This window comes from Anastrepha obliqua, chromosome 6 (genome assembly GCF_027943255.1).
Source record: "Anastrepha obliqua isolate idAnaObli1 chromosome 6, idAnaObli1_1.0, whole genome shotgun sequence".
NCBI lineage: Eukaryota > Metazoa > Arthropoda > Insecta > Diptera > Tephritidae > Anastrepha > Anastrepha obliqua.
In genome coordinates, this window is record NC_072897.1 from 39,318,397 (window position 1) to 39,338,375 (window position 19,979).

A 19,979-nucleotide genomic window follows, 5' to 3' on the forward strand; every position below is an offset into this window, starting at 1 on the left:
ACTTTTATCCAAAGGTACTGTGGAACTGATCCGAGTCATGGTGAAAATCGTAAGAGCTAGTCTAATATTGGAATACATTCCAAAGATATGGAGGAAAGTGAAGGTAATATTTATTCCTAAGGGAAGTAACAAACCCCCTGATTCTCCAAAATCTTACAAACCAATCAGTCTATCGTCGTTTATGTTAAAGACAATAGAAAAGCTACTTGAATACCATCTAAGAGAAGAAGTAATCTTCAAAAAAGCCCTCCATAAGCTGCAATTTGCTTAACAAAAAGGTAACACAGTCACAGCACTGCACACACTCGTTGTCAATATAGAAAAGGCTCTAAATCAAAAAGAAATAGCCCTCCTTTATGGATAAAGAGGGAGCCTTCGACAACGCAAATTACAAATCCATGGAAACAGCACTCGAGAAAAGAGGTGCAAACCCTATACTAACACATTGGATAAGCCAAATGCTTAATCAGAGGATTATTAAAGCCTCGTTAGGCCAAGCTGAACTAAATGTAATAACAGTAAAGGGATGTCCGCAAGGAGGAGTTCTTTCTCCACTGCTATGGTCCCTACTAGTTGATGACTTGGTGCAGCACCTAAACGATAAGGGATTTACAACCAATGGTTATGCAGATGACATATCTGTTATAATAAAAGGCAATCATGAAAGGGCACTAACAGACTTAATGCAAAATGCCTAGAACGCAACATGGGAATGGTGTAAAAAGAAGGGGCTCTCGGTCAACCCTAACAAAACAACAATTATCCCCTTCACAAGAAAAAGAAAGTTGGAGTTTCCTATATTGAAAATAAATGAAACAGTGACAGAACTAAAGGAACAGGTCAAGTATCTAGGTTTAACCTTAGATAAAAAACTGACTTGGGAGTCACATATAAATCATATAACAAAAAAAAGCCACGAAATATTTGTGGACAACCAAACAATTACTAGGGAGATCCTGGGGCCTCAGCCCTAGTATGACCCTCTGGATATACACCCAAATGGTTAGACCAATCATACTGTATGGGGCACTAGTATGGAGGAGCAAATCTATTCAAAAAACAGCGGTAACCAAACTGGGAAAAGTACAAAGGCTTGCTTGCCTATGTATCACAGGGGCTATGAGAACTACCCCAGCAGCTGGCATGGAAGCACTCCTTAGTCTCCCCTCACTTCATATAGCAATCCAAGAGGATGCAGCTACGCAAGCACTCATGCTACACATGAAAGAAAATTTCAAATAAGGCAACCTCACCGGTCACCTAAGTATCCTAAATAAAGTCAAACACACCATGAGCATAGCTCAAGTCTCAGACCACATTGACTCAACGCTCTGTTTCACAAAAGGATGCACAGTTACCTTTCCTGAGAGGAACGAGTGGAAAACAAACCCAAAATAGATGAATGATGATTCACAAAAATGGTACACTGATGGATCAAAGACACCTTATGGTGTGGGAGCAGGAGTAGTGGGGGCCAGAATCCAAGAATCATTCACTCTCACCAGGGACACCACCATCTTCGAAGCGGAATTATACGCAATAATAAAAGCAGCAAACGTGAAACCACAAGAGAGCAAACATTAGAATACTCTCGGACAGCCAATCAGTTTTAAAAGCTTTAGATAGCTATACCTACAACTCAAAAACTCTCTTAGAATGCCACAAGGCACTCAATAACCTGGCATCCAAAAACAATGTCTCATTAATTTGGGTACCAGGACATGAGGGATATGACGGCAACGAAAAGGCAGACTTTCAAGCCAAACAAGGGGCAGATGTAAATTTCATCGGACCTAGTCCCATGTATGGATTTAAGGGGTAACACCACTGTACACGCGTAAAATAAACACGATTTTTAAAGAATTTTTTTGTATAGAAGGAAAGGGGAAACAATCACTCTGATTTGGGAAGTTATTACTTATATACTAAAATACAAAACTACAAAGTTTGATCGAAAAATTTTACAAAATGGCGGCATTGGAGACATTTTTGTAATGTGGTTTCTCTTGAAGGAGCTCCGCGGCACGCAGCACAGAGGGTGCAAATTTTAATCTGGAACAAAGAAATATTTTTTTTCTTAATCTACATAAGAATAGCTAGAGAAACACGTAGGGGATTTAAAAAATATTTATTTTTGTGGAATTAGCAAGCACTTGAAGGAAAAAACTCTATTTTGGACTAAAATAATCGTTTAAATTAACAATCGTTTAAATTAATCTATCGAAAATCCCCTACGCTCTTCTCTTGAGAAGGTTATTATACAGACGTAGTGAAAAACCTGATTAAAAATATTTAAAATTGTTTGAGTTATGCTGCGTGCCAATTTCAGAAAACGTGTTTTGAGAAAAACGCGTTTAAAGTTTGGAAATTTGGAGAAGTCGTTTGGTAGCAGTCACTAACCCTTGGTTAAAAGCTTAAAATATTTATGAAATAGACTTCGGTAACGTATAAAACTTTTTGTTCTGTATTTTAAAAGGTTCAAAGAATTTTTTAAGCATATAAAAAAAAAATTAATTTTTTGAAATTTCTACAGTGGTGTTACCCCTTAACAAAAACAGGCTGAAACAAAAAGTAAAATACTGGGCCAAAACTCTAATAAATCAGCATTGGAACAACGTAGAGGGTCTTAGATACTCCAAAAAGTTCTTAAGTTTCAATGCTAAAAGAGCTAACATGGCCCTCACGTTAAACAAAAAGAGCATTCGCAATCTCACAGGCGCCCTCACGGGTCACTTCACCTGCAACAAACACTTACATAAATTAGGCATAATTAACACCAGCACCTGCACTTTTGCTGCGAAGATGAGGGTGTCTATAGAACATCTCATCATCGAATGTCCGGGGTTGACGCATAGAAGGAAAAAGTGTTTAAACAAGTTCATGCTTATAGATGAAGACCTACAATCACTCCCTCAGAAGGAGCTGGTACAATTCGTAAGCTTACTTAACAGTCAATAGACAGCATAGGGTGAACAATAGATCAATATGGTCGCAGTACTAAAGGCCCATACCTTAACCCTTTACTACCATAAACCATTACCTTCAACAAATTGGTCGAGAGATGGGAAGAGGTTTTAAACAGCAACGGAGAATATATAATTGATTAAGTTTTTGTTATAATTATTGTTTTTTTGTTTAAACAAAAGTCTGCTGTAAAACGCTACGACGCTATTCTCCAACCCAATAGAATTAGAACTATTAGAATACATAGTCAAGCTGAGAGTGTATTTTTCAGTCAGTTCAGGCCCAGATACACTAATCTTACTTTTTTTATGAGTTTTGCATGACTTTCGGTAAAGATCATCTACAAGCTGATACAATGTAAACTAACTTTTCTAAAGCATTTGACAAAGGTAGTCGCTCACACTTGGTGGCCAAATTAGCTAGTCTAGGGTTTCATTCAAATTTCTTAACCTGGATAAAATCTTATCTCTCCTGTTGTAACTGTATATTTGTGGTTGATAATATTTCCTCATTTTCTGTAGCTTCGTGTGGTGTTCCTCAAGGTAGTATTTTGGACCCCTTGCTCTTTTTTATTTTCATAAATGACATTTGTGAATGCTTTACATATTCAAGTTATCTTTTATATACATGCAAATGACTTACACATCTATTCTACCATTCGAGCCGATTCGAGTAAGCTCGAAACTGATATTAAGTTACTGTGTGGTGCCAAAAAATATATCTACAACTTCATGTAAGAAAAATTTCGTCCCCCACTTCCTATTCTGTTGGCAGCTCTCGGCTCTCTACTTTGAATGAGATGTCCGAGCTCGGTATTATTTTTGACTCAAAGTTCTTATTGCCAAATGATTTCAGCGTATCCAAAAAGTATGTGTTCGCTCCACTTTCTGATCTCTGAATTTTATGTACCAATCTCATCCTATAGTGCCTAATCAACTCAAAATCATTAAGTTACTGACGAGGTCTTCTCTCTCTTTAAATTGTCTTTAAAATACCTTAATTTTCACATCCCTCTACGCTGTCTTCCGAATAATTAACTATTTTTCTTCAAGAAAGATAAAAGTAGTTGTGCTACAAATCCTCGTATTCTTTAGCCTTTGATTTATTTTTGTCTAAGGGTGCGACCAGAGTGAGCGCTGAAAGCCGAGCCGAGATTGTCAGTGCGATAAAGTTTGTCAGTGCGATAAAACTGATTACATACAAGTCAATACAAATAAGCTTGTGTATAACACAGTGAACGCCGACAAGAGCAGAGAGCAAAGCCGATGAGTGCGAGAAAACAGTTTCAAAGCGTTTTGCGCGCTTTTTTGCATTGTTGATGTTTTCCAAACTCTTTTGTGTTAATAATTGCATTAATCACACTAGGAGAAGCAAAATACTTGTCATCAGATGAATCCATTACCGTGTACAGCAATTTTATAAACACAAATTAACAACAAAATTAAATGACATAAGAGCAAAACACATGGAATAAGCAGAATTTCAGCGCTGATTCTCGCATTCACTGTGTTATATACAAATTTTCTTCTCGCATGAAAATAAGCGTCAATAAGCTCGGCTCGGCTCCGCTCGGCATCAGCGCTCACTCTGCTCGCACCCTAAGTCTAATTTTGAAAATTCTTAAACGAATTTTACAATTAATTTTAAAGAGATGCGTTCAACATGTGCAATTATTCCTACTTCTAAATTACAGAGTTGTGTAAAGTCTGTAAGTGAAGGCTTAAGTAAATAAGTAAATAAACGAATATATATACAAGCATATACCATATGCCATTTTAAAAGTAGGCAGGTATATACTTACCATACTTGTACATAAATATTTGTATTAAGACATAAATGTTAATGAAAATTTATGTCCTTATTCACTGGTAGTGGTTCTCGGAACTTTTTGATCAAGATGATATATATAAGGCTTTCCAATAACAGGTGTTATTTTGGAATGGATTGCGCTATCGAGAGATGATTAACAATTTTTTATGGCCGGAATCGGATGGTATTGATCTGGACAACGTTTATTTTCAACAAGACGGCGCTACGTGCTACACAAGCAACGAAACCATTGATCTTTTACTGCAATAGTTTCCGGACTGTGTTATCTCTCAAAGAGGTGATCACAATTGCCACCGAGATCTTGTGATTTAACACTGTTGCATAATGTCGATTTGGCAACTCTGCAATCCAAACGTATATTTAATTCTCTCTCATTTATCATTCTCTCCTTATTTACCTTTCGCAAAGACTTCACACAATAATTCTTAGAACTAAGAATTCACTTGAATAAATTCTGTAATCAAAGCCGGTTGTCTATATTTCGCTTTTACGCTTCAGAATTATTCGGTGGAACTTTGTAACATAGGTTATGGGCCCAGACATAGCCCAGGATAATTTTTTTTGAGGATTTATTCGGGTCGGAATTGATATTAAAATAAATAAAAAAATGTTTTCGGTCGCAAATATTGAAAAGTTGAGCAGTGATAATTACTCGACTTGGTCGGTGCAAGCTCGGAGCTTATTAACTACATTAGATTTGTGGAATACTATTGTGAGCAAGTGCTCGGAAGATGTTACACAAAAAGCAGCCTGAATCGTCGCGGATCAAAAGGCATTGGCAACAATAAATTTGAGTGTGCGTGCTAGCAAACTTATTAATATAAAAAACTGTGACAAGGCGAAAGACGCTAGGGACACTGTAAGCAATTTATATAAGGCAAATACCGCGTGCCGAAAGGTTAATCTGTTCAAACAACTCGTACATTTTAAAATCAAGCCAATAGAAAAAATGTCTGTGCAAATCGGTGAATTTCGGAATATAATCGACGATTTAAAAACTACAGGAGTAGAGTTAAATGAGGATTTTTTAGCAGTATTGTTGTTGCGCGCGTTGCCGGATGAGATGGAGAGCTTCGTGGTCGCAGTTGAAAGTCGAGACCAGTTACCTAACCTAGATCAGCTCGTATCGAAAATTCTCGAAGAAGAAAGGCGGCAGAGTGTGAAAGGCGACGTTAGCGACGAACGGCTTTTATGGGCAAAAACATAAAACGGCGAATTCTCACGAAATCGAAACAACAACAACAGCAATCGATTTAAGCAGAACAAAGGAGATGGCAGAAAATCGAATGGAATTTTTCGAGGCAACAACAAGAGCAATAATCTAATAACAGCAGCGTCGAATGTTATAGGTGTCATCAAAAAGGGCACATACGATCACAGTGTCCTCAACGCCCTCAATCGGCAGCGACGACGAATCAAACGGCGGCGTCGGCATTTAGCGCAGTGAACAGCGACGTAAGCAGCGACTTGTGGATTTTTGACAGCGGTGCAACCTCTCATATGTGTCCAAAGAAAGATATGTTCGAACATATTGATAGCTAGAAACAAAAAATTGTACTCGCTTCGGGTGACAGCGTATACTCGGAGGGAAAAGGAACGATAGAAATGAATACGAAAACTGCAAAAATTACTCTTTTGAACGTGTTATATGTCCCTGACTTGGAGTGTAATTTTCTATCAATGAGTAAAGTATTAAAATCTGGTAATTTGGCAATGTTTTCAAAAGACGGCGCGATCGTAAGAAACAAAAACAATGTAAAACTGTTTGAGGCTCGTGAAAACGATGACATTTTTATAGTAAATTTTGCGAAAAACTTAAAAGTGCAGCATTTTAAATCTGCGTGCTCAGAAAATGAGTGGGAAAAATGGCATTCGCGTTATGGACATTTAAATACAAATGACTTTAATCAATTATCTGACAAAAATATGGTCATCGGGCTAAATATTAAAATGCCAGAAAGAATAGAGTGCGTTACGTTACCATACAAAAATTATGCACAAATAAAAACAAAAGAGCCACTTGAAGTGATACACAGTGATTTGTGCGGGCCATTTACTACTAAATCACTTGGCGGTTCGTTATATTTAATAACATTTATTGATGATTTCTCACGATTCGTTTCGGTTTATTTTTTGAAGCAGAAATCGGAAGCTTTTGAAGCGTTCAAAACGTTCGCGGCATTAGCGGAAAATATGACGGGACGATCAATTAAAACAGTCAGAACTGATAACGGCAAGGAATATGTGAATTCGAAATTTACGTTGTATTTTAAACAAAGAGGCATACAGCATCAAACTACGGTAAACTATTGTCCTCAACAGAAGGGTGTAGCGGAAAGGGTGAACAGGACTCTCATCGAAATGGCGAGATGTTTGTTGCAGAGTTCTGGCTTACCTCAATATCTGCGGGCAGAAGCGGTGAACACGGCTGCATATCTGCGGAACAGGTCACCAACGAGAGTGTTAACTGAGCGATGGTTTGGAAGGAAGCCTTCGGTGTTTCATCTTCGTGTGTTTGGGTGTGACGCGATTATGCTAAACAAAAATAGGAGCAGCGGAAAATTTTATCCAAAGGGGTCGAAATGCAAACTGGTTGGCTACGAGACATCAACAAAGGGATATAGACTCTACGATCCAGCAAAACGTCAAATAATTAAAGCAAGAGACGTCACTTTCTTCGAAAAATCGTTCGATAAACTTGACAAGGAACAATCTCTGGAGGAATCTGAATCGTTCTGTGTTGCGATTCCATACCCAGATAATACGACTGACGTGATTAATAGCGTTGACGTAGAGGAACAGTTTGAAACGGCAATCAGAGAATCGGATACTGGAGAGGACCAATTTGGAACGGAAATAAGTGAATCAGATGCTGAATACAGAAAGGATTCGGAAATAATGAAAAGTGAGGCTGAACCTGCAAGGCGTCAAACACGAAATCGTGCAATGCAGCAAAAATTAAGTTTGTACACGGGAAATCCATAAACCGTAAAAGAGGCATTGCAATCTGAAGATGCAGAAAACTGGAAGAAAGCTATGGACGCGGGAAACAATTCTTTGATCAAAAACAAAACGTGGTCACTCGTGAGTAAGCCGGAAAACAAAAATATTATAGGATCAAGATGGGTATTTACGATTAAAAGGAAACCAAATGGATCAGTGGAAAAATTTAAAGCAAGATTGGTTGCGCAGGGGTGCTCTCAAAAGTATAACGTTGACTACTCAGAAACGTTTGCCCCCGTTGTGCGTTATTCGACCATTCGCTTACTGCTCGCACTGGCAGCAAAACATCAGCTCTTAGTTAACCATATGGACATCGTATCGGCGTATCTGAATGTTAATTTGATCGAAGAAGTATATATGCGGCAACCACCTGGATATGAGGACGTCAATAATCGCGATAAAGTTTGTAAACTCGAAAAAGCTCTGTATGGTCTAAAACAAGCAGGCCGAGAGTGGAACAGAAAGGCAACAGAAGTTCTCAAAATAATGGGTTTTAGCAGATGTCGTTCTGATAGCTGTGTGTACGTTAAGCGTCAAGGTGGGAACGTAAGTTTCATCGGGTTATATGTAGACGACATGATAATAGCAACATCATCGGAAAACAAGATGAAGCGGACTATCGAGCAGTTGAATGAGCTTGTGGAAGAAGAGAATCGTGGCCCGATATCATTTTATCTTGGAATGGAGGTTGAGCGAGACGGATTGCGAGGTGCCATTCGAATTCATCAAGCCAAGTATACACTGGAACTACTGAAACGCTCGAACATGAAAGAATGTAAATTGGGATCTACGCCATGGCCAAGTGGTACAAATCTGCAAAAATGTGAAGGCGATTGTGATGGGCTCGCAATTAAAGAGTACCAAAGTCTAATCGGTGGGCTCATGTATTTGGCAATCATCTCACGGCCGGACATCGCACATGCAGTTTCAAGACTCTCACAGTTCAACTCGCATCCTCATCAAAATCACTTTCAAACCGTTAAACATGTATTGAGATACCTGAGGGGAACGTCGAAAGGTATAACCTCTTATAGTCGTAATCAGGACGAATTTTTTATTTTTGCAGATTCTGATTGGGGTTTTGATACTATTGACCGAAAATCGTACTCTGGCTTCGCAATTTTTATGGCTGGAGGTATTGTGGCCTGGGAGTCTAAAAAACAGGCAATTATTGAAAAGCTGAATATGTGGCGGCTAACCTTGACACCTTGCATCGTATTCATGCGTAGCTTATTGCGTGAAATGGGTTTTGAAGAATATGTAGCTACTCCGACGAAAATCTTGTGTGACAATCAAAGCGCGTTATCAATGGTCAAAAATGCGCAGGTCCAATCTAGAAGCAAGCATATTGACATCAAGTACAACTACATTCGGGACAAGTTCAACGACGGATCAATTGAAACCGAATATTTGAGCTCAGAAGAAAATGGAGCTGACATTTTTACGAAGATTTTGTCTAAAGAGAAGCACATAAAGGCGTGCAACTTGTTAAAGTTGAAATTTGCTTGATTTTTGAATTGAAGTTTTGAAATTTAAAGTTTCTTTATTAAAATAAGTGTGAATGCATTTGAGTTGAGCTGGAATATGTTGCATAATGTCGATTTGGCAACTCTGCAATCCAGACGCATATTTAATTCTCTCTCATTTATCATTTTCTCCTTATTTACCTTTCGCAAAGACTTCACACAATAATTGTTAGAACTAAGAATTCACTTGAATAAATTCTGTAATCAAAGCCGGTTGTCTATATTTCGTTTTTACGCTTCAGAAGTATTCCGTGGAACTTTGTAACAAACACCTTGTGACGTGAAAGAGAAGATCTGTGCCAACAGCCCAGGGTCGATTCAAGAGCTCAAAGATGGAATTCGTGAGGCTATTGGGGACAGAGGGCAGCCACTTTTCAATTTGGTTATGGAAAATTTCATGAAAAGGATATTGTCCTGTAAGCGTGGTCCTGGTGGTCATTTGCCTGATGTTATTTTCCACTATTAACGGCATACCTTCCTCTTTATAAAGAAATAAACATCCGATCGTTTATATTAAAAACTAGAATTTTCTTTGGATATCAAAAAAACACCTCTTATTGGGAAACCCTATACTTATTCCTACCATTAGTTCTATTACAAGTTAAGTTCATTATAGATAAGAAGTTATAACAATATTTTTAATGAAGTTAGTTTTATTTAATCATATAAATATTAAACACATAAAATTTTAAGTTTTCATTTAAAATGGCCACCATTTGCTTTTATACAAGCCTTCAAGCAACCCGACTACAAATTTTGGTAAGGCGGTGATTAAGCGCAAATAAGGCAGACCGCATCCCAAATTTCTGCCTCGTAAGGCAGCCAAACTAGGCCTACGTCCCGAAAGTAACGCAGTTGACTATTCGTGCCTAATTTGGCTTCCTGATTAGGCAGTAGTTCGGAAGCCACACTTGGCGGTGATAACCAAAACCTAATGTGGCCCGAACTTGGCTTTTTGATAAGGCGGTGGTTTGGAAGCCTCAGTTGGCGATTGCTCGGTAGCCACACTTGGCGGTGATTTGAAATCCACACTTGGCAGTGGTAACTAAAACCTAATGTGGTCCAAACTCGGCTCTCTAATTAGGTAGTGGCTTGGGAGCCACATTTAGTGACAGTAGTTAAAGATAATATGCCTCAAATCCAACTTCTTATTTATGTTATGGATTGGAACCAAACCTGGACTGGATAAGGTTTAGACTCAAGATACACCGATTTCAAAAACTAATCGGATGACAATTATATGTATACGTACACCAGAAGATTACATTTAGTTTTTTCTTAAAATAAAATTTAAATAAAATGTATATTGTACTTTTTAAATTTAGGTTTAGACATTCAAACTTTAGTACTTAAAATGAAATTCAGAAAAAACAAAAAGTTAATGATAAATAATTAATGATAATGATCAGTTAATGATAACTTGCAATTACTGTTTAGTTATTGGTCAGTTTTATTTGCGTTGCTATCATCGGGAACTTCTTGAAGTTTTTTTAGGTCCATCTTCTTCTTTCTTTCCAGCCGCCCACAATCCCAATCACCGCAGTGGTTTAGTACTGATGAAATACTTTCATCAATTAATTTGTTAGGCAGCGACTCGTCATTAGATTTTGAAAATTTTTTAACAAGTACTCCTGTAATACAAAAATAATTATTAATTTAATTAATTTAAATGTAAATCGTCCATTAATTTCATTACGGCAATCTTCAACATACCTTTTATAACTTTATGAAACTGAGTATCGATGAAAATTTTTTTTTTCATTAGGTTTTTTAAATTGTACAGAAGAGCCACGTCACGTGACATTGCCAAACGCATCATTGATACAGTACTTTTTATCATAGCTTGACTAGGATAAACTAGTGGCGTAAGTTTGCGCACCTGCAAAAACGTGATTATAAGTTGAATTCGCAATGATAAATGATCAAGAAATAAAAAATATTTACAATTCTTTTTTGATAATTTTCATTCGACTTTAACAGTTTATTAAAGTTATCGAAATCAGTAATTTCTGAGCACGGCAGTATAATTGTTTCATCTTCTGAATCAACTTTTGTTAGGAGCGCTGCAATAAAATTTAAATATAAGAAATTAATATAAAGATCCTATCTAATATTTAAATTGGTTAAAGATTATAAATATTAAAAAATTATGAATTAAGAATTAGTTATTTATAATAATCAAAATTATATCATTTATATGTTAATGCATTATATATTACTGTGCTAAAATAATCACTATTTATTTGCATTACTCGTACCAGCATCAACGGAAAGTTTTGTATTTAGCAAATTGTCGTTAGAAGAAGAGAGCCTTTTCTCAGTTATATTGTTATGAAATGATTCTTTTAATGCATCATTGCTATTTGAGTTCTTTTTCCCGTTTGTTTTCTTCAATTTTCTCGAGGTTACAGTTTCTTCATTGTTTGAATTTAAGTCAGAGCTTTCACTTTCTTTTGCAGCAGATCGTATTCTTGATCTTTTACGTACTATCCGGTCCGATAAATTTGATTCTGTTGATTCAATATGAAATATAAAAAATTAATTTATTTAAAATTAAAGTAATTTATAATCAGCATTTTAAAGCGTTTTACCTTTTTTTTAGTTTCGATATTAAATTTTCTTGATTCGTAAATTCTTTGTTTTTTTTTTTATTGTTTTATCATTTTATAAGTAATAAAAAAGTGTAATAGTAAAAAAATTATATAAAATTATCTGAATTTTTATAAAACTTTTTTTTTTAAATTTCATCAAAACAAAATTTTCCCAGTTACTAAAAAATAAGTTTGTCTTACCAAACTGATTTTCTTGATCAGAATCTAAACTGATAGCCGCAGAACATAGCATATTGTTGGCATCAGTAAATGACAATTTTTTTGTCTTGTAGGCTGCTTCATCGTTTTCGGCTTTTTTTTTGCGGATGCTTCATAAACTAGATTTGACTTCTTATTTGAATTCTCAATCATAAAACATTTTACTTTATTAATAAAAAAATGGATCATTTTATAAGTAATAAAAACGTGTAATAGTAAATAAAAAAATTATATAAAATTTCCAGAATTTTTATAAAACTTTTTTTTTTAATTTCATAAAAACAAAATTTTCCCAGTTACTAAACAATAAGTTTGTCTTACCAAACTGATTTTCTTGATCAGAATCTAAACTGATAGCCGCAGAACATAGCATATTGTTGGTATCAGTAAATGACAATTTTTTTGTCTTGTAGGCTGCTTCATCGTTTTCGGCTTTTTTTTTTGCGGATGCTTCATAAACTAGATTTGACTTCTTATTTGAATTCTCAATCATAAAACATTTTACTTTATTAATAAAAAAATGGATCATTTTATAAGTAATAAAAAAGTGTAATAGTAAAAAAAATATATAAAATTTCCTGAATTTTTATAAAACTTTTTTTTTTTAATTTCATAAAAACAAAATTTTCTCAGTTACTAAAAAATAAGTTTGCCTTACCAAACTGATTTTCTTGATCAGAATCTAAACTGATAGCCGCAGAACATAGCATATTGTTGGCATCAGTGAATGACAATTTTTTTGTCTTGTAGGCTGCTTCATCGTTTTCGGCTTTTTTTTTGCGGATGCTTCATTTTCTGTCGAGTAAGTGTATGGTTCATACTTTAATTTTTCTATTAATTTTTCAGCATCCTCATAAGAATCTACAAAATAATTGATTAAATAGTCCAGAAATTATAAAAATAGATTTTTAAGAATATTCTACACACAAATCTTTAAAATCGAAATAATGAATTATTAATTGAATATTTGCTTATTTTAATATTATTTGAATAATAAAACTTACTGCTCGTCCACAAATTTGTGCTGTGTAAGAAGGCCAATCAGTACAAGGCTCAGTACAACGCCTAACCATGTCGGTTAACATTTTCAAATTCTTGGAATTATACATCGTTTCAGGCAAAAATTTAGATTTTAGTTCATCACATTTTTCATCGTAATAAATCCACAATGTCGATCGCTTCTTTTTCAACTTCTTTACCACTAACCGATATTATTGATCGTCTTTTCCTAATTGCGACATTTTTTAGAAGAATCACAAACTTTTTTAGAATAATAATATCAATACAATTTATTAACACTGAGTTCACGATAATTCTTGCAAGCTTGCTGCTTACTTCTGCGCTTGTTTAGTAAAATTCCATCTGATAAAAATAATTATTCACAATGATGTGTAGCCTGCACACTGTCGATGGATAATGTGCACAATTCACAGTCATCAACATCACCCCTACAAGACAGCTGACTATCATATAAGCACTCATATTATCATCATCACTACCCCCATCCAACTACACATTTTTGTTCTAGCCATGGGAAAGTTCTGATAGTTTCCCCTTGTCGGTGTGATATTCTATCTCTCTTTTACCAATATCAATTTCTTATAACTGAAAAATATATTTGTCAGCACAAATGGCCTAAACTCCTCATTGTTGTCATCATAAACTCATCAGCACAAATGGCCTAAACTCCTCATTGTTGTCATCATAAACTCATCAGCACAAACGAAATTACATTTATATTATTATATTTATTTCTTGTTTACAAACTAAGAATTTTCGTTTAGATATTTACAGATTTAAAGATTTTACATATCTACCGATTTCAAGATTTTACATATTTACAGATTTAAAGATTTAAAGTTTTTCTACTAATATATATTTTTTGGTTACATCTATTGTGGCTTAAACGAACATACTTTCTAATAGCGCCTTGTATATCTTCTTTTGTTTTTTCTGAAAAGAGGTCTAATAAATGAAATAATTGTTAGCAACTCGTAGGTACTCTTCTTTTTGCTATGTTCATACCAAATATAAGTTCAACCGCCTTAAGTCTAAGAAGTGGAATCTTTCCTGCCCTTCCTTCTAAGTTAAAGCTGTACATGGCGTCATCTGTGAATAGATAACGCATAACCCCGTCAACCGTTCCTTTCATGCCTTTTGATCTTGCCAGAAGCCCAATCTACTTATGGAAGAAAAAGTGTTATTTTCAAATTATACTAGCATTCATTTTATTATGTTACCATTGCGTCGGCGTCAGTTTTATTTATCAGCTTGGCTTCAACAGCCTGGACTTGCTCCACCGATAATACGGGAATCATAGCTTTCCGCGTCCCCGGTGATTCGACTGACAGACTGTTGAACCCTAGCTGTCAGAACTTTGCATTCGCGCAACAGCTTACTTTGCTCTTGCACCTCACCACGTTACGGCATCTAAAAAGGGAAATTTCGATGTTACAAACGAAATATGTATATAGGTAGTACATATGGTGAAAGTCTGTTATTAATTGAATTTGTTGTAAAATCTTATTTGGTTTATTTATCAATTTTTTTAAATGCTGCATATAATTTTCAAATTTATAAGCAGAAAAACTATCTAAAGAACCATACTGTTTTACGCAATCTGGCAAGTGCAGCAAATTGTGTACGTTAATAAATAGTCGCCATATAAATCCCCAAACAACTTTACAAATTCTTTCAAAATTTCATTTGCAATCCATTCTCTCTTAAAAATATTATTTCCTCACAAAATTGCTTCAAAAATTCATCAATATTGTGGGGTTTTCCCATGCCTGAAAAGCATCCAATGATGAAAGGGTCCTCTTTAGGAAAACCTACAACAGAACCTAAAATTGGCCATAATGTCCGATTCCAACTTGTAAATACTTTCAGACCATCAATTCCAACGTCTATATAAACCTTATCTACATCTTTCAAATATTCAAAAAATTTTGATTTAAAAAAAAAACTGAATTCCCAAAAAAAGTAACTCACCTCCTGCTATTGTTACAATATCTACTGTTTCTCGACTAGTACCTAAAAGAGTTTTAGCGGATAAAGGTATTCCTTCAACCCCAACCTTCTTCAATGTTTGCAGTAAGTCAGTCAATGCACTTTTGTTGTTGCAACTTAAATTTTGATTGTAGACAAATTTATTTCGTGTATGATCTGAAAAAAAGAAAATTTTTGTTAGTTAGTATTTAACTACTTAAGTTTATGTTAGTAATTTACAATACCTTATTTGAAGTTCACGTTATATTTTCATTGATGACAAATTGCCGCTTTTATTTAATGTATAATCTTCTGAAAAAAAGAAAATTTTTATTATTTCTATATTATTATTTCATTATTATTATTATTTTTATATTATTATATTTATTATTTTTACTTTTTATGAAAATATTATTTTATCGCACTTTTCACTATTTTGAACAAAATATCACAATTTCTTCAGAGCAGCCACAAAACTGCAACTTCACACGTTGTTGTTGTTTTTGTTGTAGCAGCATAAGCATTCTCCATACATACATATACGGAGAATACTGCTGAAGTGACAGTCCATGGCCGGATAAAAAACCGGTAACGTAGAACGTTAAAAATGCTTATTTTACCAAAATGCTTATGAAACCACGATAAAATCACATTTGGTTAGAATTTGAATATGCATACCTGATTTACACTCGATTTATTCACAATCCACTTTGCACTGCGGCAATATCACTACATATTATAAAACAAAGTCGCTTTTTCTGTCCCTATGTCCCCGTATACGCTTAAATCTTTAAAACTACGCAACGGATTTTGATGCGGTTTTTTTTCAAAGATAGATTGATTGAAGAGGAAGGTTTATATCTATATAATGTGAAGAAATATATAAAGGGGGCGTGGCAATCGGTCAAAATGTGGCAAAAAAACATAAATTTTTTGTTTTCACGGCCATAAATCATAAACGAATCAACCAATTAAAATGAAACTTTCTTGAAGTTTAACTTTGAAATATTTACTTTCGTTCTGCATCAAAAAAAAAAAATTGATTTATTTGTTATTTAACCAAAATTGTTTAAACAAAAGCAGTTCTTTTTCCAAAAAAAGCTGTTTGTGTGTTTGTTCGCTGTCAACCGAATGAAACAACAGGCGTTAAGCGATAATCTCACCACACCTCATTAATGTTGAATAACATCGTATGGTGACGTGTGTATGTATGTATTTACGAATCGCTCGCATTATTTCATTTCGGACGTATGTACATATGTATCTATGTACAATGTACTGAATTCCATGTAATTATATGTACATACAATTTTACAGCGAAATAAAACGCTATTTTCACGTTCTATATTAGTAAATCGCACATAATTAAAATACAGTTTTTGAATAGTTTTTATTGATTCGGAGCGCGTTTAGTTTGCTATCGATTCCATACAATAACATTTTTTGTCATTTACTTTTTACGACAACTAATAGCTTATTTCCGAAGCGATTTCAACAAATGGGTACAACATTAATCCTTATCCAATTAAATATCTTAAATACATTGTTGTTTTCATATAGATCTATGTATATGGCTCTTTACAGCATATAATTAAAAACAATATTTTTCAAGATATTACATCAGTAATTAGTAATTGAGATCTACCGGAAAAATTGCGTTAGCTGTTGCGTCATCCGGCATTGCCGCTACTCTTTTGGAAAGAGGCCGAACCACACACTCTACAATCAAGCAATCAAAATCGCAACCGATAATGATAACAGCGTCTGTAGTGTTTCTAGATAGAGCAATACAGGAAAATTGATGCGTGACTGCTCATTAATAGTCTGGGACGAAGCAAACAAGACGTCTGTGGAAGCACTGGATAGGACAATGCGCGATTTGCGCAACAAAAATTCAACTATGGGTGGATGTGCAATTCTGTTATCAGGAGATTTCCGTCAAATCCTACCAGTTGTGACTCGAGGAACATGTGCTGACGAAATAAATGCTTCTCTAAAAATATCCCACCTTTGGTCGCATGTCAATAAATTAGATCTTAAAACTAATATGAGGGTTTCGTCATCTTCATGTGAAAACAGGCTATTTCCAGAGATGCTGCTAAAAGTTGGCAATAGAGAATTAACACAAAGTGAGGGAAGGATTAACCTAGAAAACCTTTGTGTTTTGATAGACAACATCCAAGAGTTAGTCAACAATGTCTATCCTGACATTGATAACATAAGTTATAAGACAATATCTTGGTTTAAAGAAAGAGCTATTCTGTCACCAACTAACGAACTTGTAGATAAAGTAAATAACTTGATTATTTCAAAGATTGATGCGCCGACGAAAATATACTACTCGGTCGATACTGTTCTCGATTTGGAAGAAGCTGTTAAATTTCCTACAGAATTTCTAAATTCTTTGAACCCGTCTGGACTCCCTCCTCACAAAATGGAGCTGAAAATAGGTTGTCCTGTTATTTTATTAAGAAACCTAAGTCCACCTAAACTTTGCAATGGCACGCATTTGCTGGTAAAATCACTGAAAACTTTCATAATAGAGTGCACAATACTCACAGGATGTGGTACCGGAGAAGATGTATTGATTCCCCGAATCCCTCTGATACCATCGGATCTACCATTCCAATTTAAACGCTTACAATTTCCGGTAAAGACATCTTTTGCAATGACCATTAATAAATCTCAGGGTCAAACCTTCAACGTTGCAGGCTTAGATTTGAGTGTTGACTGTTTTTCACATGACCAACTGTATGTCGCTCTTTCAAGAGTAACCTCTAGAGAAAGCATGTGTGTATTGTCTAATGACAAGAAGGCTATGAACGTTGTATATAAAGACATTCTGTAATATAGTATTAGGAGGTTGAATTAGTTTTAAAGGTGACACACAGATGGTGCTATTTATCACTTTATCGCGTTGGCAATACTGAATATATATAAGCCCAAGCCCGTGAATTGCTGCAGGAGGCCTACCCAGTCCATACTCCGTTGATTTCAACATGTGAGTACTGGTTTCGACGATTCAAAAGTGGTGATTTTCACACCGAAGACAAGGAGCGTCTTGGCCAGCCCAAAAAGTTCGAGGACGCGGAATTGGGGGAATTGGTAAACGAGGACTCGTGCCAAACCCAAGAAGAGCTTGCTGAATCATTGGGCGTTGATAAATCAACCGTTTGCAAGCGTCTAAAAGCGATGGGAATGATCCAAAAGCAAGGACATTGGGTCCCGTACGAGTTGAAGCTGCGCGACGTCGAACGGCGATTTTTTACGTACGAATTGCTGATCGAGCGACAAAATCGGAAGGGTTTTTTGCATCGGGTGGTGACTGGCGACGAAAAATGGATCCACTACGATAACCCAAAACGCAAAAAATCATGGGGTTTGCCCGGCCACGCATCAACGTCGACGGCCAAGCAGAATATTCACGGCAAGAAAATCATGATCTGCATTTGGTGGGATCAGGTCGGCGTCGTATATTTTGAGCTGCTCCAACCGGGCGAAACAATCACGGGGGATCGTTACCGACTGCAATTGATGCGTTTAAGCCGGGCATTGAAAGAAAAACGGCCGGAAACGGTAAAGAGGCACGACAAGGTTATTTTGCAACATGACAACGCTCGGCCGCATGTTGCTCAACCTGTCAAAAAATGCCTTGGAACGCTTGGCTGGGAAGTGTTACCTCACCCGCCGTATAGTCCAGACATAGCTCCCTCCGATATGAGTCTCGATTTGGCGAACCAGCGGTTCTCCTCGTACGAGGCTACCAAAATATAGGTTGAGTCATGGATAGCCAAGCAGCGGCCAGAATTTTGGAGAAACGGCATCAGGAAATTGCCCGAAAGATGGGCGAAAGTTGTAGCTAGCGATGGCCAATACTTCGAATAAAATATTTTGTACCGTTTTTTCACAATAAAGCCCCAAATCTTCGAAAAAAACCTTTAAAACTAATTCAACCTCCCAATAATTGTTGTAAAAATAAAATAAATACATATGTAAAAATGCAAAAAGTTAATATGCAAAAATGTAGGGTATGAATTTAGATATCCCAAAGATAGCAGGAAATCTTCATGCTATAAAGAAAGGGGAATTGTCTTACTCCAAATTTAACGCGTGCGGGCCACGGGCAGTAATGAATAAGCCAAAACTACTGGATCGATTTTAATCATTTTTTCAGTGAGTGACATAGGGTATATATTTTATACCCGTGCGAAGCTGGGCGGGTTGCTAGTATTATATAATATGTTTTTTGGGTTATAATATAATTTTTATGAGACCACTGTCAAATCACACTTTCCTGAATACATTTTGAATACATGTAATTCTATTGAAACCTGAGTGTTGGTTTTTGTATGTAAATATGTATGTTTTTTTAATTTTTTGCTTATTTATGTACTTTATACTGAGTGTGCTTATTTTTTTATACTTATATGTATCTACATCAATGAAAATAAGGAAACTGTAAATTCCCAATTTTTGTTTTAAAAATATCCAATAAATATTTCTCCCGTTGTGGCATTACTGACGAATAGTATAAAAAAGGAGCATTTCAACAGCGCTTTCACGAGAAAAAGAGTTTCACATTTAGTTATTTCTTTTGCTCATTTGACAATTTTCAATTTGTCAATGCGCATGTATTAGAGACTAATAAAATATTTGTCAATGTTTTGGAATTTTTGGCGAAAGTACTCAGCACTGTCTTGTAGGGACATGATCGAACACGCATACGCAAAGTTCTATGTATGGCCCCTATTATGAGTTAGATTCGATCTTCGATATTCGTTGGTTGTCGAAGATCGAAAATCCAATGTCAATTTGGTATTATGAGCGGTGCAATGCTGTCGAAATTTTCGTTGTATAC

At 35.6% G+C, this 19,979-nt stretch overlaps 1 protein-coding gene across 1 annotated transcript; it reads right to left on the bottom strand.

Moving 5' to 3' along the window:
• Nucleotides 1–10,583: 10,583 nt before the first annotated feature.
• Nucleotides 10,584–12,191, bottom strand: LOC129249921 (uncharacterized). Its single transcript, XM_054889586.1, has 4 exons — nucleotides 12,116–12,191; nucleotides 11,268–11,386; nucleotides 11,037–11,202; nucleotides 10,584–10,954 (listed from the first exon to the last, which is right to left on the bottom strand). Exons 1-4 carry the CDS (start codon nucleotides 12,165–12,167, stop codon nucleotides 10,761–10,763), a joined length of 531 nt encoding a protein of 176 aa, XP_054745561.1. The 5' UTR covers nucleotides 12,168–12,191; the 3' UTR covers nucleotides 10,584–10,760.
• Between the last annotated feature and the right edge of the window lie 7,788 nt (nucleotides 12,192–19,979).

Excerpts from the sequence above, each read along its gene's own strand:
- LOC129249921 (XM_054889586.1), bottom strand. The coding sequence starts at position 12,167 with ATGCTATGTTCTGCGGCTATCAGTTTAGATTCTGATCAAGAAAATCAG. Across the intron at positions 11,203-11,267 it reads AAAATTATCAAAAAAGAATT|GTGCGCAAACTTACGCCACT; the intron begins GTAAATATTTTT and ends ACGTTTTTGCAG. Across the intron at positions 10,955-11,036 it reads GTTTCATAAAGTTATAAAAG|GAGTACTTGTTAAAAAATTT; the intron begins GTATGTTGAAGA and ends TTTGTATTACAG.